This window comes from Miniopterus schreibersii, assembly GCF_964146895.1.
Source record: "Miniopterus schreibersii genome assembly, chromosome: 13".
NCBI classification, from domain to species: domain Eukaryota; kingdom Metazoa; phylum Chordata; class Mammalia; order Chiroptera; family Miniopteridae; genus Miniopterus; species Miniopterus schreibersii.
The window spans coordinates 41,235,652-41,259,281 of record NC_138113.1 but is presented as its reverse complement, the minus strand read 5'-3'; the positions used below and the strand labels follow the sequence as shown (position 1 = coordinate 41,259,281).

Sequence of the window (23,630 nt, the reverse complement as noted above, 5' to 3'; positions counted from 1 at the left end):
AAGACTGAGTGGTGGTCAGATTCCAACCAGCCTTGAGGGCAGGCAAAGAAGGGAGGGCTTTACCTTTCAGAAGATGGCCTGCCTTTAGAGATTTTTTTTTTTTTTTAAAGAAGAGTGACATGACTGGATCTCTATTTGCAGAAACCTTAAGAACTCAAAGCTGGAGGAATTAGTCCAGCCAGTGTTGCTCAGTGGTTGAGCATCAACCTATGGACCAGGCAGTCACGGTTCGATTCTCAGTAAGGGCACATGCCCTGGTTGCTGGCTCGATCCCCAGTAGGGGACATGCAGGAGGCAGCCCATTGATGATTCTCTCTCATTGTTGATGTTTCTATCTCTCTATCTCCCTTCCTCTCTCTGAAATCAATAAAAGCATTAAAAAAAATGTTTAGAGGCTTCAGTTAGAAACAGTATCAATGGTCCAGACAGAAGGGCTGGAGCAGTGGCTATAGAAAAAGCAAGATATAGAGAGTCAAATATTTATAAGATAGTATTGACAAAAATCATCAATTGATGAGATCTGAAGGGGCCGTTGTGAATTCAGAGATGCTTTGGGGCTATATCCAGGGTGCTGAGTCGATAATGAAGATGTTGGTCAAGATGGGAAACACGAAATAGAAGTAGGTTTGATGCTGAGTATTGTGAGTTCACTATTAGCATATTATGCTTTGAGCCACCTAACATTGAAATATCCTTTTCAGCCTCTCGCTCTCTACTTGCTGCATCTAAGCACTTTTTAAAAAAGAATTGCTATAAATTTCAGGTCTAAAGCATTGAATTATCGGTGCCTCGGGCTGGCGGAAGTGATGGTATAGGTTAGAATTAGGTTATCTCTAAGAAGCATTTAATATGTTCAGAGGGTTTCTCATCTTAACTGCTGCTTCTGGTTCTCCCCTCCTCCCCTTCACAGTTGAGCTTCTTGTGTCCACTCACTGTCTCTACTCACATCTTTACATCTGTCTCCTCAACCCACACCAGCCAGGCTCATCAAATCAGCCCTCTCTAAAGTCACCAGTGGACCTTTCCCACCTCTGCTCTGACTTGCGTCGTCACTCCTGATGTTCGCGCTGTTTTTCACACTATTGCCTACTCTTTCCTTCCTTGACATCCTCTCGTCTCTGAAGTTTCCCTCCAGAATTCCCATTTTTGCTGCTGGTTCTTAGGAACTTCAGGATTCTTCTCTCTTCTCTGCCTCTCCAAGGGTCTACCTTTCCCCCTTGCTCTGCTCTCTCTGCACCCTCTCCCTGGTCCCGCTCATCCACCTTTGTTTTTATGCTCAAGTTGCCAAAACTGTATTTTTGGCTCCCTATTGCAAACTACTGAATGTGTCTACTTCCAAGGCCCACTGGAGCCTCAGACTCATGGAATCTACAATCAAACCCATTATCTCTCCCCAAAACCCTCTGAACTCCATCCACATCTATCTAGATGCTCAAAACCCAAACCTGATCCTTATCCTTGACTCTTCCCTTTTGAACCAGCCACAATCATTCTGTCACCAAACCTTCTTGAGTCTCCTTCCTTAATTGCTTCTACATCCACCCTTCTCCCCACTCGCACTCCTCCTACCTTGGCTAACAGTTTCCACTTCCAGTGTTCCCACAGCCTTTTCCTAGACCTTGGCCCTCTGTAGTCCATTCTCTAAACTGCACCTCTAATTAAGTCCACAAACACTGAGCACCTCCCCCGTGCGGGGCACTGTTTTAAGAGCTGGGGAAGAAGCAGTAATTGAGACAGTGTTTCTACCCTCATGGAGCTTACATTTTCCTTCCCTGAAGGAGGCATACTCTCTCACATCCTTGCCTTTGTACGTGCTGTTTCTGCTGCTCAGGATGCCTTTCTTCCCCTCCCCAAACTCATAACTGCCATTCCTCATGTGACTACTTTCCTCTTCAAGAGTCGGTCTGGATGCTATTACCTCTGGGAGTTTCTCAGGCTAAGTTAAGTGTAGATTCCCGTGCCAGCCATTTATCTCATGGCTGTCTCATCTAATACCTTCGTCTGTCCCAGGAGATCACAAACTGCTTGAAGGCAAGGACTGGATCTTGTCAGTCTGTGTCCTCAACATACGAGCACAACGCCTGGCATTGTTCATAGGACAGAGCAGGTAAATGTACGTTGAATGAATCCATGTTTGAATAGAGCTTGGGAGAGAATTCTAGGTTAGAAATACAGATTTGCCAGAGTATCAGGACTTTTGATAGCAAGTGACAGAAATCCAACTCAGACTATTTTAAGCAAAAAAAAAAAAAAAAAAAAGATACGTACCAATTTATATAACTGGAAAGAAGAGGAATGAGTGCGTCTTAGGCATAACTGTACCCAGGTTTTCAGAAAGGAAGTAAGGACTCTCTGCAGCTCTTGGCTCAGCTTCACTCTGAGTGAGTGTTGCTGCATTTCTTCCCACCATGCTTAAGTTTTCTCCATGTGGTGGGTGGAGATTTCACAAGGCCATAGACAGCTTTATCATCCCAGCATGTGATCCAAAGGGACAAGAGGACTCCTTAACCTTTCATATAAATTCCCAGGAAGGACTTTGTTGGCTCACCTTGAGGCATGTGCCCATACCTGGGTTAATCATTATGGCCAAAAAGATGGGGGTACTATGATTGGCCAGGCCTGGGTCATATTCCCACCTTGCTAGGATTGGTAGCCCTGTCAGAACCACATGGAGTGGGGAGTGGTAGCTCACCAAAGAAAGGACAAGATGTTGCTATTGAAGAAGATCTGCCAAGCAGATACAAACAATAATGTTCCTCAGGAATCCTCAGTGACCATGTGGTAGTAGAACCATGAAAATGCGAGATTATCTGTGTTTCTGGCAGAGTCAACATTTGAGAATGTGACAGTGGAAAGGAGGCAGAAAAGACACATATTTTGAGATGGTTGGTCTTGTCTGAGATGAGGCTCACATACCTGAAAGCCTTAAAAAAAAAAAAAAAAAAGATAATGCATTCTGATAGGTTCTACTCAAAGAAAACCTTGAAATGGACTTAAATGAGAGTAGACTTGAGATAGGCATCTCAGATGGAGGAAGGAGCATACATGTCCTGGGGATGCTGAGGAGCCAGAGCTAAACTAAAAAAAGTAGGTTCTTAGGGCCACAGAGATTGCTGATGTGAGGAGACTAGAATACAAAGGAAAACCTCTGACTGTTCTGCCACGGTGCTTATAGTACACAGTTGTGATGGAATTTGAATAGATAACACTTCTATTTTTCTTTTCCTCCCCCTCATCCCCCTGCCTTCATCACCTTCATGCCTGAATCCAGGCAGTTTCATGCTCCTACTGAGGATGTGTATACATCTAGGCAAAAATATTCCTAAGAATCATTCATAGTTATTCCTCAGCTGCATGGAGGGAAACTCTGGGGAAGGCTGGCCTCAGCCGAAGAGTCACATGGACCCAGAAGCCCCTTCCTTCCTCTGCCGCACACAGGCCTGCACCCCCGCACTCTCCCTTCCCCTATTCCGGCAGGGTGCTGTGCAGGCAAAGGGTACTTCAAAATTACCTGGGGAAGGGAGGAAGGCTGGCTACTCTGAGACCCTGAAAGATGCCCCCACAGGAGGGAGCAGCACTTAGCTGGATGGACAGGCACACACAGGTTTCCTGACACCGTGCTGACCATACATTACAGAATAACTCTGTTTCTGAACAGTTGTGTGTATGTGAACTGCATTCTATTTATAATATCCCTGGTCACTTTGCCAACTTCTTCAGTTTTCTGTATAGTTATTAATCTGTTCAGGTTTTCTATTTCTTCTTGAGTCAATTTTGATAATTTATATTTTCCTAGAAAGGCATTCAGTTCATCCTGATTTTCAAAAATTTAGGCCAAGAGTTGTACCTGGTAGCATTTCAGGAATTTGAAAAAAACCTTCTCTGTCAGTTATATCCCTTTTCTCATTATAGTGGTATGTATTCGTTTTCTTTCATTTTTCTCTTTGAATAGAATTACCAAGGACTATTTATTTTCTTGGTCTTTTCAGAGGAACAACTTTTGTATTTACCTCTCAAGGTTACTTTTGGGATTTTTATATAGCTAAAGGAAGGTGATGTTAGAACAATTGTTAAATACTAGTTTTTTAAAAAATTTAAGTACTGTCTTATACAGATTAAGGTATTTTGGAGTGAAATAATATGATAATCTAGGATTCTCTCAAAATTATCCAGTGGCAGGTGGGGCAAATGTGAAGCACGGGAGGGGTGTACACATGAAACATAATTGGCCATGAGTTAATAATAGTTGAAGCTGGAAGATAGGTACATAGGAATTCATCATCATATTCTATTTTTGAACATGTGTGACAATGTCCATAACTAAAAGTTGGGTTTTTTTAGATCCTTGTCTCACCACACATACTAAAAATTTCTAGATGGATTAAAACTTCAGTGTATAAAAGGAAATCACATAGCCTGAGATACTTGTGTGCTACCAAGTCACTAAGTTTATGGTTTTAAGATTATTTGTTGAAAGCCCTTAATTAAGAATTTTTTTCTGTACTTTTACAGAAAGGAATCACAAAGTACTAAAAGAAAACATATATAACTTTATACATAATCTTTGTCTAGGGACTCATCTCCTAAGCGTGACAACAAAATCAGAAATCATAAAGATTTTACTGAAGCAAACTTTAAATGTTACTAAATGTTAATATATCAATAAAGACCATAAATAAAAGTAAAAGCCAATCAACACACTTGAGAAAAATATTGGTAGTATAGAAATGACAAAGGATCAATATTATAAAAAGCCTTTGCAAATCAATAAGAAAACATGAGTGTTCAGTATAAAAATGAGTAAAGTAGTGCATAGGCAAGTCACCAAGTGACACAGATGACTGATAAATGTGTGAAAAAAAGTCCAGCCACGGTAATCAAAGAAATGCAAGTGAAACAGCCAGGTCATTTTTCATGTGCAAATTGGCAGGAGTAGAGTGAGGCCAAAGTGTGAAGCTGAGGAGTTTGGCTGCAGTTAATATACGATGGGGAGCCACTGAAGGAGCATGAGCAGGAGTCGTTTGTAGGCAGGGATCTGGTGCCTAATATAGGATGGAGCAGAGCTGTGAGACTGAAGGCTGGGCCCGCAGTCCGCGTGTGAGGAGGCAGTGCCCAGAGAAGCACGAAGCATGAAAACAATTGGGTTGAAAACTCAGCAGGTCTTGCCCTAGTTGGTTTGGCTCGGTGGTTAGAGTGTCCACCTGCGGACTGAAGGGTCCCAGGTTCGATTCTAGCCAAGGGTGTATGTACCTTGGTTGCAGGCTTGATCCCCAGCCCTGGCTGGGGCTCAGGTGGGAGGCAACCAATTGATGTGCCTCTCTAACATCAGTGTTTCTCTCTCTCTCTGAAAAGCAGTGGGAAAAATAGGGTGAGGATTTAAAAAAAAAAAAAAGAAGAAGAAGAAAATCAGCAGGTCTTGATGGTTAGCCGAGAGAGCAAAATCAAGATAGACAGTGGGTATGGTGTGACTGGAAGGACAGTGGCACCGTTGAAAGAAATAGGGATGCTGGAGAGTGGGCAAGAGGAAGTCCAGGGTTTGTTTTTTTGACACTGTGAGACATTGTGTTAGTCCAGAGTCTCATTATTAGTGACTAGCAACCAACTCAAATAATTTAAGCTACAAAAAGAATTTGCTGCCTCTCACAATTGACAAGTCTTGGGTTAAAATTTCAGGCACACCTGGATCTGGATGCTCAAGGGAGAACAGAAATGGCCACAAGCAGGTCCAGACTCATGTTCTACCAGCTGAGCACAGGTCCTTGAGTGGCTGAATTGGCCCATTACTGAATGATCACTGTGATGAACAGGCTAAGGTCATGTGTGCTCCCCTGGAGCCAGGAAGTGGGGTCAGCCCTACCCAAACAACCATTCAGAGTTGGGGAGAATGGTTCTCTAAGGTAAAATTGGGGGTCTATCCACAAAGGGGGACTGGAGCTGAGCAGCAAAAACAATACATGTCTACTACATTCTACCTCTTGGCTGTCCAAGATCTACTCAGACCACCCCCCATAAGATTTTTTAAACTTTTGTTTATCATAATGCAACCATCCCTCACAAAATTTAAAACACACTGTCCTATCTCTGGAAGGAGACATTCCAAGTTCTCACTCAGTTACCACATCCAGCCCCACTTCAAGATCTTGGTGGGCTGTCTGGCAAGGTCCTGAGCTAGCCCCTCATGGTCTTTCAATGCATGTCCAGACTACAGTGATGGAGGAAAAATCGAATAGCTGAAAGAACAAACACTCTCCCAGCTGAAGAGGGGAGATGAGGGAAAACACTCAGGGATCACAAGTCCATAGCATGTTCCACATGCTCTGCCAGCTGGTGAGGACAAGGCTCCCTGGCCACCTATTGGTTGCTCTGGTTCTGCTGTTCAGACAGCCACCCTGTCCTTTGTGCTCTATGGCCACGGAGGAACACTGAGGAGTCCCCTCCCATTGGTATGGGTTTGGTGGGTGGGGAACTATAGGAGCTAAGTATTCCCTAGCCTTTGTTGTCCAGGTTTGCGGGTTGTTTTTTTCTGGCAATACAATTCCCTTAATCATTAGGAAGCTTTCAGTCAATTTGCATTCAGTCATCCCCAGAGCTATTAACCAAACTAGAGACCTCACTGGAAGTTATAATTCTTGAATCGAGTCCCTGGTGATGGTGTTGGGGAAGGAGGAGGGGTTGTCACTTAGCAACAGGCCTTGGTGCTCTGCACATCCCAGGAGCCCATGGTTCTGTGGCCTCTAGCTAGGCCTCTACCATAGGGCAATTCAAATCCCTACTCTGGGGTGGGAGGCACAGTTCATTTGCCCCTTTCCACTCAAGCTGCATCCCAGTGGGAGGCTGCTTATAAATGAAAGCAGTGGTTGCTTCTGTTGAGCTGGGAGGGCGCAGCAGGAAGGGTACAGGAGGGTCTGGGGACTTAAGAGCCTGTCAGGCCCCAGGTTTGTCTCCCTCTGTGTTTCCAGCCTCCCTGTCTTTGCTTGAGCTCACTTTAGCTAGAAGCAGAGAACTGGCTCTTAATTATCTGACTTTCAGCCATATTGGATTACTGGCCTCAGGCAGAAAGAGCTTCTCTGGGCTTAGCAGTATTTTCTTCCTCTGCTTTCAGATGGGCCCCTTTCAGCCAGAGTGTATCTCTTTCTTATTGTATCTTACTGAGGCCACACCCGAAATTGTGACTTTTTTTCTACAAGCCCCCTACAGTTCCAGCCTTGGTGGCAACATCTGAGCTCCAGAGGCAGTGGGAGAGTTTAGTCAGCTTTGCTGCTGTGTAGCAGGGCTCACCCCTTCCCAGTGGGTGGAGCGGTGCTATCTTACTCCTCTCCTTAGTCCAACTAATTCCTTCTTAGGATCTATTACTTTCAAAAATTCCATTCCTGACTCTCAGTTATGGGATAGGACTTTTTCCAGGTGCAGGTAACACAGACCCATGTCCAACTGCTTAAGAAAAAATGGGAATAGATTGGCTCAGAGAATTGGACAGACCAGGATCTCAAGCTGTGTCTGTGACGAATCTCTTTCTCCATCTCAGTTTTGCTCCTTTATGTTGACTTCTTTCCCAAGTAGTTTCTCCTAAAGATGGCCCTTAAAGATCTGGCCCTCCCCATCAGCTTAGAAACCTAAGCCCAAAGAAGATACTTTCCCCCAGTAGTTTAGAGAGGTTCTGGAAAATAACTTATTAACTCAATGAGAAAAAACTCATTGATTCAACTTGGGTGATAGGTGCCCATCCCAAGCTTCTGATCAACCGGGCCTGTATGGACCATCAACCCCCTCCCAGACCACATGGACTGAGAAAATGGGAAAGGAACAATGGTTCCCCAAGGTCAAAGCAGGGTGCAGTTCTCAGGAGGAGGACTGAGTCCTGGGCTGCAAAGGGAACAGACATCACACACCTGTACATCCATGTGAAAACCCAAAGCAAATGGAACTCGAGAGCAGGTCAGGATGGAGAGGCAGAGCTGAGACTTCATGGATTTAAGGTGTGAATTAACCCCTGGGAGTGAATCAGACTGCCTGGGGAGAAGATAGAGGCAAAGGGGGTAGGAAGAACTCCGATCAGGGGACAGACAGATTAGAAAGGCGGCAAGAAGAGGAGGTCAGAGACCCCAAACCAGGCACCTTAATGGCAGCCTATGAAGACTGAGGGGTCAGGAGTGTCAGCCAAGGGACCACGTGGGTGAAGATTCCGGATGACAACTGAATTGTCTGACTAGCAGGTGGTCTGTGGTCTGGCTGAGCACATTTGACAGCAGAGGGTGGTTGAAACAGAAGACGATGGCAGTAAGGAATGGGGTACGGAAGGGGTGACTAGAAGCCAGAGATGATGGGGGATGCACAGTGGGCGTTGAGGGTGACCAGGGGTGCAAGGGCAAGGCCAGGCCACTTACTGGAGACCAACCTAGCGAAGAAATAGGAGAAAAGGACCTAGGTGCCTGGATGGGAGGGTGTGGTACAGAAGCAGGGGCAGGAACAAACAGTGACACACACGAGGTATTGTCAGGTGAGGTGACATCTTGGTCACTGCATCATGGTACCAACTGTCCAGCCTGTCTTATGGGTGTGGTTTGCATGACATGGAAATAAGCATCTTCTTTTAAGGATTTTTTTTTTTTGAGATGTAACATACATACAGTCTAGTACATATAGTGCACTAATCTTAAGTATACAGCTTGTTTACATATGTATACACCTGTGTCACATAAGGTTCCCTCCTGCCCTTTCCCAGACCATAGAGCCCCCTGGGAGGTAACCTCTATTCTGACTTTGTCATCTTCAATTTAGTCTGGGTTTTTTTTGTGTTTTTTTTTAATCTTTATTGATTTCAGAGAGAGGAAGGGAGAAGGAGAGAGAGAGACAGAAACATCAATGATGAGAGAGTCATTGATCGAGCCCACAACCCAGGCATGTGCCCTGACCAGGAATCGAACCCTGATCGCCTGGATCCCATGTCGACGCTCAACCTCTGAGCCATGCCCGGCAGGGCCAATTTAGTCTGTTCTTAAACTCCACATATATGCAATTCTACAGGATGCACTCTGGCCTGGCTTCTTTCACGCAACATATCATTGAGCGGATTCATCCATGTTGTTGCATGTACTGATGGTTCTTTCTCTTATTGCTGGGTTATTACATTTTGAATATGTGCATATATGAATATACCACAGTTTATTCTACTGGTGATGGGCACTTGGGGTTTATCAAGGTTAGAACTATTATAAATAAAACTAATGCTTTTTTTTTTTTTTTTTTTTAAAGAATTCTCATTCTTTTTCACCCTCATACATGGACAGGCCCTCGCACCGGTATCAGAGCAGGCCAGCTCCCTCTGGGCCGTCCCCTTGCCCCTCTTTTCTGGGCACATGTTTTTGGGGGAAATCAACTTCCTCACTGAAGAGAGGTACAGGGCGTGCGGAAGGGGGGCGGGGATCCCCCTCCTAAGACTTACTCCCTCTCTTCTAGCCGCCTCACCCCTGCTGCGGGTGTCCTGAGCCTTCCTGACCCCGCAGGGGGGCTCGCCCGCGGCCTCCCATGTGTGCGCCTGGTTGACCTGCGGGGCGGCCGCGGTGGAGCCCGCTGGCCGCGGGGGCGGCGGGGCCATGGCCTCGCTGGACCTGCCCTACCGCTGCCCCCGCTGCGGGGAGCACAAGCGCTTCCGGAGCCTGTCGTCGCTGCGGGCGCACCTGGAGTACAGCCACACGTATGAGACACTCTACATCCTCTCCAAGACCAACAGCATCTGCGACGGTGCGGCCGCCGCGGCCGCGGCCGCCGCGGCTTCTGGCTTCTCGCTGGCTCCCGAGCCCGCCGCCCTGCTGGCGGTGCCCGGCGCCCGGCGCGAGGTCTTCGAGAGCACCTCCTTCCAGGGCAAGGAGCAGGCGGCCGGGCCATCGCCCGCCACGCCCCACCTGCTGCACCACCACCACCACCACGCGCCCCTCGCCCACTTCCCCAGCGATCTGGTGCCCGCCAGCCTCCCCTGCGAGGAGCTGGCGGAGCCCGGCCTGGTGCCCGCCGCCGCCGCGCGCTACGCGCTGCGCGAGATAGAGATCCCGCTGGGGGAGCTGTTCGCCCGCAAGTCCGTGGCCTCCTCTGCGTGCTCCACGCCGCCGCCCGGCGCCGGCCCCAGCCCTTGCCCGGGCCCCGCCACCGCCTCCCCCGCCTCCCCCTCGCCAGCCGACGTGGCTTACGAGGAGGGCCTGGCGCGCCTCAAGATCCGCGCGCTGGAGAAGCTGGAGGTGGACCGGCGGCTGGAGCGGCTGAGCGAGGAGGTGGAGCAGAAGATCGCGGGCCAGGTGGGCCGGCTGCAGGCCGAGCTGGAGCGCAAGGCTGCGGAGCTGGAGACGGCGAGGCAGGAGAGCGCGCGGCTGGGGCGCGAGAAGGAGGAGCTGGAGGAGCGGGCGTCCGAGCTCTCGCGCCAGGTGGACGTGAGCGTGGAGCTGCTGGCCTCGCTCAAGCAGGACCTGGTGCACAAGGAACAGGAGCTGAGCCGCAAGCAGCAGTGAGTGGCCCGCAGGGCCCTGTGGGTGAATGTGCCCGCCGTTGTTCCTGAGTGGGTGACTGACTGTGTGTGTCATCGTGCTCCGGCTGCCATCGCGAGTGTGGCTGTGAGTGTGTCTGTGTATGTGGCCATGGCTTATGGGGTCTCTGGCCACGAGCATGTATGGTGGTGCTTGTGGGGCCATGGCAGTGTGACCGTGTGCCTATCTGTGAAGACTGTTTCTCTTCCTTCTCTAGTCTGCTAGCCAAGGCTAGCTCCTGCATTACGAGGGATCTCCTTCTATGTCTTCATCTGCTCCATCTCAGTCTCTGCTGGCTTCTCCTTATATCTCTGATCTTTAAGTGTAGACTTATGAAATACGTAGATGTTATTCATCTGTCCCTATGATGGCAGGAATTTTTCTCTGCTTTGTTCACTGCTGTGTCCCCAGTACCTAGAACAGTGCCTGGCTCCGAGAAGGTGCTCAATGTTGAGTGGATGCATGAACAACTGCGCATGTATTTGGGAGGACATACTCTTGTGACTCTTAAGTTGCTGTATGTGCAACTCCTGGAGGGTGGTAGTGCAATTGGAAATATGCTTCTGCATCTGGGAACGTTTCTAAAAATGTGTGTGTGGTGTGGGGGAGGGTAGAGGGGGGTTGAATGTGTTGGTGAGACTGTGCCTGTCTCAGACTGTGCGTGCCTGGGAATAAACATGCTAAAAGTATGTGTATTTGGTGTGGGGCTATGTATTGGACTTTGTGTACTTGGCTGTGTGACTGTGTGTGCCTGTGAGTGTGTCTGGAGGCAGGAGGTGGCTGTGTGTGACTGAGTATGCCTGTGAGTATTTCCACGAGGAGCAGGGGTATCCAGTTGTGTGTTTGGGGCTGGGTGAGTGGGGTATGAATGTGTGACTTGGAGTATATGCTGACATTTCTTTGTGTGCCATTGTGTGGGACAGTGTACCTGGGCCTGTTCTATGTGTACCCATGTGACCCATGAGCAAACACTGTGGGCAGCTGTGCCCATGTCGTTCCCTACTGGCCAGGGTGGGTGGGCAGACAGGCCGAGGCACGGGGGTAAGAGACTGCTCCGGGCCCAGGGAGGTGGTGCAGATCGACCAGTTCCTGAAGGAGACTGCGGCACGGGAGGCCAGCGCCAAGCTGCGGCTGCAGCAGTTCATCGAGGAGCTCCTAGAGCGGGCTGACCGCGCCGAAAGGCAGCTGCAGGTCATCAGCAGCAGCTGTGGCAGCACCCCCAGCGCCAGCCTGGGCCGAGGAGCTGGGGGAAGCGGCGCTGGGCCCGCGCCCCGGGGCCCAGGCAGAATGGTGAGTGCCCACCTGCCCTCCCTCCTCCACCTGCACACCCGGCTTCCACAAACTCCCCTCACGCGTGGCCTGACATCCCCCTTGTAATGCTCCCTTCTTTGGCTCTTCCCCATGAAAGACTCTAGGCCTGAAGTAGGGGGTCATGGAACAGGGGAGCCCCCCTGAAATGGCAGAAGTGAAGGCCCCTGAGGCTATAGTGAGGTGTGATTCAGAGGCCCATGCCTGCAAATGAGAGCCCAGGAGCCAAAGCTGGGTCTGGGGTGCTGGGTGGGTGTGCAGAGGGGGCTGGTGAGCCTGCCTCTCTGGGCTGTCTGTCTGTCTATTTGTCCATCTTTCCCAACTATTTTCCTTCTTCTCTCTCCTCTTCTCTCCATCTTGCACCCTGTTTTACCTGCTCCTTCTCATCCTCTTGCCTCCTCTGCCCCCCTTCCCTTCCCTCCTGCTCTGGGGGCCCACAGCGAGAACACCACGTGGGCCTGGCCATGCCTAACACATACGCGGTGTCACGGCATGGCTCCTCTCCCAGCACAGGGTAAGCCTCGGGCCCAGCCCACCCCACACAGCCCACCCTCACCCTGGAAAGATCCACTGGCCCACTGGAGGCTGACCACTCCTCTCCCCATCCTCCTTGGGTCACCTCTGTCTGTCTGCCTTTCCACACTCAGAGGGGACTCTTGAAAAGTAGGGTGGTTGGGTTGCCCTTGACTGGTAGGGGTGGGATGGGCAGTTCAGGCAAGCCTGGTGCCCCTCCCTTCTCCTTAACATCTGGTCCACCCCACCCCAGGGCCTCCAGCCGTGTCCCAGCTGCATCTCAGAGCTCAGGCTGCTATGACAGTGACAGTCTGGAGTTGCCCCGGCCAGAAGAGGGGGCTCCGGAGGACAGTAGCCCTGGGGGCTTGGGCACACGGGCCCAGGCTGCCAATGGTGGCTCAGAGCGGGCTCAGGCTCCTCGAAGTTCAGGCCTGCGGCGCCAGGCCATTCAGAACTGGCAGCGTAGACCCCGCCGACACAGCACGGAGGGGGAGGAGGGGGACATTTCGGATGTGGGCTCCCGAACCACCGAGTCAGAGGCTGAGGGCCCCTCCGACGTCCCCCACCCTGGGCCTGCTATGGCTGGGCCATTAAGCAGCTGCCGGCTCTCAGGTGAGTCCTAGGAGGATGGGCAGAGAGGCCAGGCTTTCCCACGGTGCAGCCCTGTCGGAGGACACAGGGCTGAGGCAGTACATCTCCTGCACCTCCTTTCCCCTTGCCCCAGACTTCCCACAGTAAGAATGACAAATTCCCACACTGCCCTGCAAGCCTGGGAAAGGAACTTGTGTGACAAGGCAGTGCTGCAGCACAGGGCACTCAGGTTGGGTGTTGCACAAGGATGCCACATCTAAGGGGGTCCATTTAGTGGTGGGCTCATTGACATTTACAGGAGAGTAGCTGAGTTCACTCCAGACTCTGAGGCCCCTGGAGCAGTTGGGAGGCTCCTTCCCATATACAAAAGGCCATGCACATATGTCGATGGGTCAGGGTCAAGAGGTGAGAGGGTTCTGGTCAGGGTGTAATGCTGCCCCCCTGTGACTGCTTTGGGCAGCCTCTCACCTGCCTTCTGATCCCTAGTTCTCCAAACCCTTTCCTTCTCCAAACTTGACTCCATTGCCTCATCTAGGGAGTGTGTTCAGACTATGTGATGATAGACTATCTTAAAAATAATTAACTTGAGGAAAGGCTACTTTTTTCTGATCTGCAAAATTAGGGATAGGGATGACACAGAGAAGGGGGAGCAGAGGCCTCTGTCCTCCCTCCCAAGGCGCTGCTCCCCCAGCATGTCTCTCATGCCCATTCCTCCTACAGCCCCTACCCTTCCCTAGCTCCCCACCCACGTCCCCTGCTGGCCTTTGACCCTCCGCACTCACCCTTGACCCTTTGGTATTGTACAGCCCGCTCTGAGGGAGGCAGTGGGCGGGGCCGACGAGCAGAGAGGGGCAGCCCCTCACGTTCCAATGAGGTCATCAGCCCCGAGATCCTCAAGATGCGAGCCGCCCTGTTCTGCATCTTCACCTACTTGGACACGCGCACGCTCCTTCACGCTGCCGAGGTCTGTCGTGACTGGCGCTTTGTGGCCCGCCACCCAGCCGTCTGGACACGAGTGCTGCTCGAGAATGCCCGAGTCTGTTCCAAGGTGCCTGTATCTGCCTGCTGCCCCTGCCCTCTCACTCATCATGCCCTTCTCCAGCATCTGGCTCCTCCAGGTCTGGTCCTGGCAACCCTTACAAGACCCCACTCTTGCCTGGCTCCCCAAAATGCTCTCATGGGGCTTCCTTTCCTGGAGCTGGTCCGCCTCCAGCCAGCCAAGCTCAGACCCCTCATCCCCAGGTAACCCCTCTGTCCCTGCAGTTCCTGGCAATGCTGGCTCAGTGGTGCACCCAGGCCCACTCGCTGACACTGCAGAACCTGAAGCCTCGGCAGCGGGGCAAGAAGGAGAGCAAGGAGGAGTATGCCCGGAGCACCCGGTGAGGCCGTGGTGGGTGGGTGGGTGCTGCTGGGTGGGGATGCTTTCTGGAGCAGGAGGTGGCCACAAGCCACTCCCTGACCTCTCGGCCATCCCCAGTGGCTGCCTAGAGGCAGGGCTGGAGTCCCTGCTGAAGGCAGCAGGGGGCAACCTGCTGATCCTGCGCATCTCCCACTGTCCCAACATCCTCACCGACCGTTCGCTCTGGCTGGCCAGCTGCTACTGCCGTGCCCTGCAGGCCGTCACCTACAGGTGGGTCCACCCCACCAGATGCAACCCCAAGAGGGTTTGCCTTGGGCCCAAGGGATCCCTGGGCTCTGCTCTGCGTACCCTTCCCCCAGGGTTCTCAGGCAAAGGGACCCAAGAGCTCCGTGGCCCCAGAGGAGGGAGCAGAGGCCACCAGGGTAGGTGGCCCCAGCTTTGTCTTTTCAACAGGAGCGCCACAGATCCCGTTGGCCATGAGGTCATTTGGGCCCTGGGCGCGGGCTGCAGAGAGATTGTCTCCCTCCAGGTGGCACCACTTCACCCCTGGTGAGCCCTGGCAGGGGTGAGGAGGGGACAGAGTTGGGTGGAGTCTGGGGCTGAGGACTGAGCAGGTCTGGGCCCACTCCATCAGCTGGTTGGGGAGACAGATTCACATTCATTGGTCTGTGTGTTGAGATGTTAGGAGCAAGGCTTCAGATCAGACCTGGGGTCATGTCCTGGCTTCCTAGCAGTGTGACTTGGGGCAACCCAATCGTGCCTCACTTTGTCAGCCTGCAAAGTGAAGGTGATATTAGGGATCTGTTGACCTTATTGGGACTGTTGCTGGCTCAAATGGGATGTGTCCTTAAAGCCTGCAGGGCCCATGGTGAGTAGTGAGTAAACACTAGCTAGAGTAGGTAGGTTGGTTCGGCATGTGAAAGGCAGTTCAGGGCAGTCAGTGTATAACATACAAAAGAGCTGGTTGTTGGAGAGTCCAGGGTGTGAGGTCACTCATCGTTCTCCTTGGAGCTCCTCAAACATGTCAGGCTTTTCTGCTCCCTGCACCTTGCCCTCCAAGCCCTCTCTTCACGTGATAACTCCTCCCAGGTCCTCCAGTGTCCCTTCACTAACAACCTGGTAGAATTTGTCACTGCTCTTCTGCCTCATTCCTGTTGCACCTTGTCTGGACCCCTGCTGTAGTCTGTTTTGCAAGTTCCTCTATATTTTAGTCTCCACAAGACTTACGGTTCTCAGGGCAGAGACTGAGATGTCTGTTTCCATATCCGTGGTAACAAGCACGCGACAGACACCAGAGCAATGCCTGTGGCCTGGACTAGTATTGAGGGATGAAGTGTTCAGGGAAACGGCAAGTTCGGTGTGAGTGGTGGGCAGAGCTGAGCAGTGAGCATAGAAAGGCAGGTTGGGGCAAGGTCAGGAAGGCCTTACCTAAGGGGCTTAGAGTTTTGCATTTTTATCTAGAAAGTGCTGGGAAGCGATTGGGGGATTTAGATCTTAAAAAACGGGATTACATCAGACTGGTAACATTCTTTGTCCCTGCTCTGCTTTCACCCCACTGTCTACTCCTCCAGGGCAGGGACCATGTCTCTATTGTCACTACTGTATCCCCAGGGCCTAGCTCAGTAGTTCTTGGCTGTAGTAGACAATTAGAACCATTTGTTGAATGACTGAGAGAATGTAGGAATGACTGGCTCACCCTCAGCAACTTGGAGGATGAATTGGCAGGAAGTCTAGTTATAATCCAGATGAATATTGACTGTGGTCTGAACTGTAGGATGAAGACTTATTCAGGAATCAGAATCCGTGGGTCTTGGCAGGAGGTGAGGGAGGAGGAGTCAGGGATGATCCCACGTTTCTGACTTTAGCAGCTGGGGTGGTTCGTTGGGCACTTGCCCAAGGGGGAGCCCAAAGGAGGAGCAGGCGTGGGGTGTCATACAACCAGAGGCTTTCCTGATGGCCCTCCCTTCCTCCCATTCTCCAGCCAGCAGCCCACACGCTTCAGTAATCGCTGCCTGCAGATGATCGGTCGCTGTTGGCCCCACCTCAGGGCCCTGGGGGTTGGGGGCGCTGGCTGTGGGGTGCAGGGCCTGGCATCGCTTGGTGAGTCTTTCCATGGGACTGGGGTGGGGGTTAGTGGGAAGCACTGAAATCTCAGAGGAGCTCTAGGCTGCAGCCTGGGTGGGCAGGAGGTGACCTGGGAAGTTTATCAGCAGGACCTGCCCTCTTCCTCTTCCTCTTCCTAGCAAGAAACTGCATGCGACTGCAGGTCCTGGAGCTGGACCACGTCTCGGAGATTACCCAGGAGGTGGCAGCTGAGGTCTGCCGGGAAGGCCTGAAAGGACTGGAGATGCTGGTGCTCACAGCCACCCCCGTCACCCCCAAGGCCCTGCTGCATTTCAACAGTGAGTGATGGGGAACGCGGGATGGGGTACAAGTATCACCTCTTACCATGCCTTGTAGTATAACCAGCTCCCTGTCACTCCTAGTCAGCCAGCACCAGTGCTGGGGTTAGACTGACCAGGTTCTAGTCCTGGCTTTGCCACCCTTCTGAGGCTAGTGTGGCATTCAAGGCCTTCGAGCCTCTGTTCTAAATAGTTCAGTTCAACATACATCTATTGCCCTGTGCTCTACCCACGTTGGAGACAGGAGCTATGCAACACCACCTGCCCCCATGTGAGCCTCCAGCCAAGGGCAGAGGGAGGAGAACAGGTGAGTTTTGGAGCATAGGTTCTGGAGCTTTACTGACCTGGGTCTCAATTCTGACTCTACTGCTTATTAGCTATATGACTTTGGGCAAGTTACTATATTTCTCTGAGTTCTGTATCCCATCTTCTAAGCTGATTTCTAGAATGAATGCGAGGATTAAATGAGATGATGTGTGTGGGCCCCCAAGCACAGTTCTCAGAGGGAGGACTCTTCTCTCCCTGGTATAGACTCCAGTTCATGCCTCCTCTGGCCCCACCTCCCTCCAGCCATCCCCTCCATCTCCGGTCATTCCTCCACCTTCATAGAGGACATGGGTGCCCAGCTTGGGCTGCTCACACCCATAAAGTAAGACCATCATCCAAGCCCATTTGACCCTTACCAGGACCCCGTGTCCTGAGTGCTGAAGGTTCTTTGACCTTATTTCCAAGATCCTCTCCCCTCCCCTTCAGCATCATGGCCTTGCCTTGGACTGACCACCAGAACTAACTGCTCAGCCTTCAAAATCATGACCTTCAGGACCCTCTCAGCCTCCTGATCTTGCTCTTCCTCTCCTGGCTTCATGGCAACATCCAGTCCCTTAAGCCCTCTGCTCCCAACTTGTTTGCTCCCTGTCTCCCCTCCTCCATGCTCCAGGTGAGACCCATCAGCCTCACCTCAGCTGCTGTTTTTGTAATTTATTTCCAAATCCCCAGACCATAACACAGCTGTCCCCTCTGCCAGGGCAGTTCCCAGAGCTCCTGCACAGCTGTTGCCCACTCATCCTCCCAGCGTCCACCGCAGCCTCTGCTCTTTGACATCAGCTTTCACGTCCCATTGTCCTGTTGAGCCCCTGGGCAGCATGGGTCTGCTCTCCTGATTCTGTTCCCAGTGCTTGGCATTTTATTGTCTCTCAGTAAGTTCTGATTTCATTAGTGACAGGAGAGGAGGCAGCCCATTGCCCAGGCCAAACACAGGCCCCCACCTTACCCACCTTTTCCCAGGTATTTGCCGGAACCTCAAGTCCATTGTGGTCCAGATTGGGATTGCCGATTATTTCAAAGAGCCCAGCAGTCCTGAAGCCCAGAAGCTGTTTGAAGACATGGTGACAAAACTCCAGGTGAGGAATTGGCTCTGAGGTCACCCAAGACCCCATGACCCTAGGCTGGGGCTAGGGACTTGGGTGTGTGATGTGAAGGCCTCACTTGTGTGATCCTGAGGATTTCACCCTTAGAACTAATCCAGGTTTGGTCTGCAGGCTCTGCGACGGAGGCCCGGCTTCTCTAAGATCCTGCACATCAAGGTGGAAGGCGGCTGCTAACCCGGGTGAGGGGCGGCAGGGCCCCTGCCAGCCCCACCCAGGGCACTCTCTTTGGATCTCCAGAGGGACCCTGATTTGGACTAGACCTTCAGAGGCCTGGTGTTATCTCTGGCTTCCAGGGAGGGGTTTACAGTTTCCTGTTCTCCTGGGATGGCAGAACTACAGGCCTGACCCTGGGAACTGCCTCTCTAGGGCAGGGGCTCGGACAGAAGCTACCCCCGGCCCCCACCCAATCTCCAGCTGAAGTCACCTTCTGGGCATAGCCAGCGAGGAGCTGTCACCACCAGCACCTGGTGTCTTCACCCCGAGGGTCTGCAATAACCACCCAGTGGCCCTTGGCTGCTCAGGCTGCTTGGGCAGACCTCTCATTCTTGAGACCCAGTCTCCCAGCCAGGGTCCTCTGCTAGGCCCCAGGCCAGAGGTGCCCCTCAAGGCAGCTCAGACTTGGTAAGGAGGGCTCTTCTCCCTGCCCTGCTTGGTTCCAGCCGTCTGTGGGGCACCCCTTCACACAGCCCACCTGGGCTTTGGGTCCACATTCTCTAAGGATAACACACAGGCCTAGGGATCTGGGCAAGTGGTCAGCCAAAGGGGGGGGCGGCAGTGAGGTAGTGGGGGGGGAAAGGCAAAACATTCACCCAGATCTTCTCCCCAGGACATTGAGACCATTCCTCCAAAAGGGAGAAATTGCCAGGAAGAGAAAAAGTTTTTATTGATATAGACAAGACCCCCTCCTCCCAACAACCACATACCCCATGACACATCAGAGCTAAATTCTGAGCTAAAAGGTGCATGTTTCCATACCTATCAGTAATCCCTAGCCTCTGGAGGGGGCAAGGCCCCAGCCCTGGGACACCCAGTCTCCTGTGAGGAGCAGCAGTTCCCGTCAAGGAATGGCCTTCTAATCCAGGTGCTTGGGCAGGACTGATGGCCTTTGGGTCCCCAAGGCTGTGTGGGAGGGAGTCCCTGGCTAACTTCTGTGCTGGAGCCCGGGGGGAGGCTGGGAGAGGGTGGTTTGCTTCCTTGTCTGGCTAGCTGGTTTAAAGATGTGGCCCTGAGGGAGCTAGGCCTGTGGGGCCGAGAATGAGGGAGAACACCCTCATTGGACTTGTCCCCCTCCTCAGTCTCAACTGGTCCCATGGGCCGAGGGCTCTCTTGGAGTTTTCTGCCTCAGGGCAGTTCTGTGGCCCAAGCTAGAGCCACTTGGCTTAGAAGCTACAGAATGAATGCAAGCGGGGTTTTCACTGACTCTCATGATCCCCACAGGACCAGGTCCCAGCACTAAGGCTCTAAAGACTCAGGTCTCTCAGTTCCTCCTCAGAACTCCCACAGTGGCTCAGAGGCCACGGGTCCTGCCAGCCGTCATTTGGAAAGTTCTTTCATTCACCTAGGATTCATCTTAGGGTTTCCTTCTCTTCTGCGCAGGACTGGCTTTCAGCTCTAACCATTAGGCAGCTGGTCCTGGCTGGGGCTGGGTGCCTCTGGTTTCTCAGTTCTTTCCAGGGACCCAGCTCTCTGCCACAACCTGGCTTGGACATCAAGACCCAGCCCTGGGTTACCCTGCAACAAGTCCTCCGGAGCTGGGCCCCACAGACTCAGCAGTGCACTCAGCTTCCATGGCTCCACACCCAGCTCTCCTGGCTCTTTCCATTGTTGATGTCTTTTCCTCCCACGGCTTGTTTTGGCCTGCCCTTTGAAGACCCCAAATACCAAGGGTGTCATATTGGCAATTCCCTGTCCTGTCTTGCACGAAGCCTAGGCCTTGTGGCATCCCCACCCTAGAGCAGCTGGCTGTTGACTCCCACCTCCCCAGCCCTGTCATGGGAAGAAGCACAACTTTGCTGGCCTAGAAGGGCGGTGGAGGTCCGCTTAGGGCCTGGCTGCCCTTGGTGCATCAGTCCTGCCTTCCAACTGCACCCCCTGTAGCCCTTGCTCCCCATGACCCCAGGATCAGAGGTGCTGTCCTCCCTGTCCCCTGGACAAAGCACAAAGGGATGCCCTGCTTGGCCAGAGTCTGCCCTACTGAGGGACTTTTTCTGCCCCAGGAAGCCTCCATCACAGAATACAGGCTCTGGGCAATTTCTCCCTGGGGGGGGTGGGGTGCCCACCAGGATGCGCGGCATCAGCCTTGGGAGAAAGGAAGTCAGGGTGCATGGGCAGTGAGCTAAGTGGGAGAAAGGTGGTGCTGAAAGGACTGATGCCAGTGGTAGGTTCATTCACTCTTTGATCCATTGTGCGACAGCCCTGCACAGCACCAGCACTGCGCCCAGCAGAGTGAACAAGACCCCCTCCTGCTAGTGGGAAGTTTGCCTCTCATGGGCTTGCCTGTTTCCAGAAAACCCACCAAGTCCCCCACCTTGTGTTTTCCAGCCAAGTGAAAGATATTTGGGAGTGGAAACTGCACATGCCAGGGCCCCTGCCAACAGAAACATGGGTTATAGTGTGTCCCATTGCACACCTGCCCCTGGGGCTGACAGACCTATGTGGCCCAGACTTCATTCCTGCCCTGATAACTGGCAGGTTTACAGCCCCCACCCACCAACTCAGTGCTATTTTTGCCTCTCTTCAAGGGGATGAGCCCCGCTGCTAAGGGGGAGCTTTTGTTGGTGGGAATGCTCCCTTTCACTTTGGCAACCCTACAGCTAGCACGGATGATGGGGAACAGGATGGAGGGGCCAGCCATCCTTCACTCACCCATATCTCACACCTAGCAAAATGCAAAGAGGTTCAGAGAGCAAACGAAGGCATGCTCCAGGGGTCCCAGGCAGGGATAGAAGGCCCATGGGTGGGGGTCACTTGGTGTCCCTACCACCTCCCTGCCATACAGCCAGACCCCAGCACATGGGGGCTCGGTGTATGTGGCTTGAGTGTTTCGTCACACTTTATTCAGGCTGCCTCCTCAGCACTGGCAGGGAGCAAAGGAGATGCTGGAGATGTCTGCATCCCAGAAGGAGAGGAAGTGGACTGCCCAGAACCAGGGCTTTTAACTGGTCAGGAGAGACCACCTAAGGGCCAAGGCAGCTCATGTTTTCCTAGTCCCCATGAATGGAGTTTGAGCCAGCCCCTCAGGAATTGCTTAACAACAAAAAAAGCCGCTTCCTTCCTAAGGCCTGCTGCTCCAAGGTTTGGCTCCGTCCTTTGCCTTTGGGTTATGCCTGTCCCCCTGGTCCTGTCCCTAGTCCTTTGGGCCACAAGTGGGGAGCTGCCCAGGTCCCAGTCCTTCTAAGGCGCTAAATTGAAGACCTTAATAGAGTGACTATTGGTGCCAAAGACTCAGTTCCTGCTGGACTTGGGGTGATAACAGGAGACTGAGTGGCTGCAGGGCCCAAGTACCGGAGGAGTTACCTCAAACTGATGGGATCTGTCCTCGCCTGTCAGTCCCTGATGAGTGTAACTTCCCTCCTCCAGGGGCCTGGCATGTCTCTTTAGCCCCGCTGGCTGTGCTTTCTCACCCAGCCTTGTCCCAGGCCTGCATTTCTGTATATATTGCTGTGTATTGTGTGTATTTATTCTTGGACAAGTGTGTTCTGCAGCCCTTGCCTGAGAATAAGGTGTAGGATTGGGTGAAGATCAGAATACCAGGGCCAATTAAGGCAGCCAGCTCCTATTCCCTCCCCAAACCCTTGGGAACCTGGCCAGTCCCAAGACTGCCCTGACAATCAGGCAGGCTTCCCCACCACAAGGCTCAGCCTCACTTGCCACCACTGGAATGGCCCCAGAAAGCTTGTCCTTGGGCTTTCCAGCCTCAGCTCTGCTCTGGCTGGGGTCTTGCATTCAGAGGCCTGATGTGACCTAGGCTTGCCTCGTGGCTGGCATGAGTAGGCTTGGCTCTAGTGGGCACTGCCGGTGGGGACCTCCACAACTGACCCCCAGGCCCTGCCTTTCCTGCACAGCCAGGTGGCAATGGGCCTGAGCTGTGAGAGGGTCGTTTTCCCCACCCCAAGCACATCAGGCAGAGGGGTGGAGAGCATTTTTGGGTTTTGTTTCTGAAGTGGTGCCTGTACCTCCAGCCCCCAGGGGGCCTTCAGTGGCCCCACTTCTCTGCCCCACCCAGACATCACCATCCCAGCACTTTGTTCCATGTCACCCACAGATGCCCTTTGTTGAATGTACCTGAGTATATTTAAAAGGACTCACGGGCATCAGAATTATGGCTTTGTATCCAATAAAAGGTGGTGAAACTGGAATATCTGCCTCAGGGAAATAAATGGTAGGTGGCTGTATTTGTTGGTCTGTGTCACCCAAGCCTGCCTGCAGCTAAAGTGTGCTGAAGCAAGGAGGTGGGTGACCGGATTGGCATCAGTGGGGTGAGTGAAGCATTGGAGGACCTGCCTCTGGGCTTGCTGGAGGGCTGTGCAGGTTACTGCCTCTGCCACAGCTCATTCCCTTTTGGGCATGTGGACAAAAAGCCTTGTGAGGCCATTTCTCTCAGCCAGGAGAGACCATCTTTAAGGGCAACCCCAGCACAAGTACAGCAGGAGCAGCAGGCACTGCCCAGTCCCTCACTGGCATGGCCACTTCCTCAGGAGATTCTGACCAGCCAGTCAGGCTTTAGCCTGGGAGAGTCGAAGTTGCCCAACTTGGTCTGGCTTCAATTTCCCTATTTTACCAAATGGGGTTGCCCCGCCAATTTGATTACTTGGGTCTTGAAATATTAAAAATCAGAAAAACCAACAGGTGTTTAGGTTTAAACTGTGTGTGGCTCTAGCATCAAACAAATAGAGAAGCACTTATCCCAACTGAACCAGCTATTCTTAACTTCATTATACATTTAGAACAGCTGACTCTGAAAAATTAGTTTACCCAAAGAACATCACGTTAGGAGGGATGCTGATTCCAAAGTCTGGACATGCCCACTACCCCATTCCACCCTCGAGTCCATCTAACCAAGAGTGGTTGGACTCAGAAATTTTCTTTTTTAAAAACTTCCCAGTATCAAGCAGCAAAAGCTTCAGTGGCTCAATATGACTTAATTACTTACCTCTAGCTTCAACAATGATCAGTTACAGCTAGCTGCAGGCCAGCTCTCAGGACTGGTACAAACAAGAGGCAGTTAGACACTGCTTTCCAATACATCTGTGCTGGCCAATCCAAACTTGCCCTGGTCAGAGCCACCTCCTCAGTGGACTGCTAAGAAGTCACTATAGTTTAATGAAGATATGACCTCTCTAAGACATTCCTCCAAGAGTCCTCAACCTCAGGATCTTGAGTAAGAGGGACCAAAAGACTGAACCAGAAGAATATGGAGGTAGGAAGGGCAGACAAGGTCATGTAACACACTTTCTCAAACCCAGAGAAACCTTGGGAGCAGTGCCTGGCCAGGCCAGGGCTAAAGATAAATTCA

General features: G+C 52.1%; 1 protein-coding gene across 1 annotated transcript; it reads left to right on the top strand.

Annotated features, from left to right (window-relative positions):
- Nucleotides 1-9,593: 9,593 nt before the first annotated feature.
- FBXO41 (F-box protein 41) lies at nt 9,594-22,471 on the top strand (the record flags this gene model as incomplete). Its single annotated transcript, XM_081156640.1, has 12 exons — nt 9,594-10,495; nt 11,579-11,804; nt 12,263-12,336; nt 12,589-12,947; nt 13,733-13,974; nt 14,190-14,305; nt 14,404-14,556; nt 14,740-14,835; nt 16,268-16,386; nt 16,530-16,688; nt 17,973-18,088; nt 18,227-22,471. The coding sequence occupies 12 exons, from the start codon at nt 9,594-9,596 to the stop codon at nt 18,287-18,289; spliced, it is 2,625 nt and encodes an 874-aa protein (XP_081012766.1). The 3' UTR covers nt 18,290-22,471.
- Between the last annotated feature and the right edge of the window lie 1,159 nt (nt 22,472-23,630).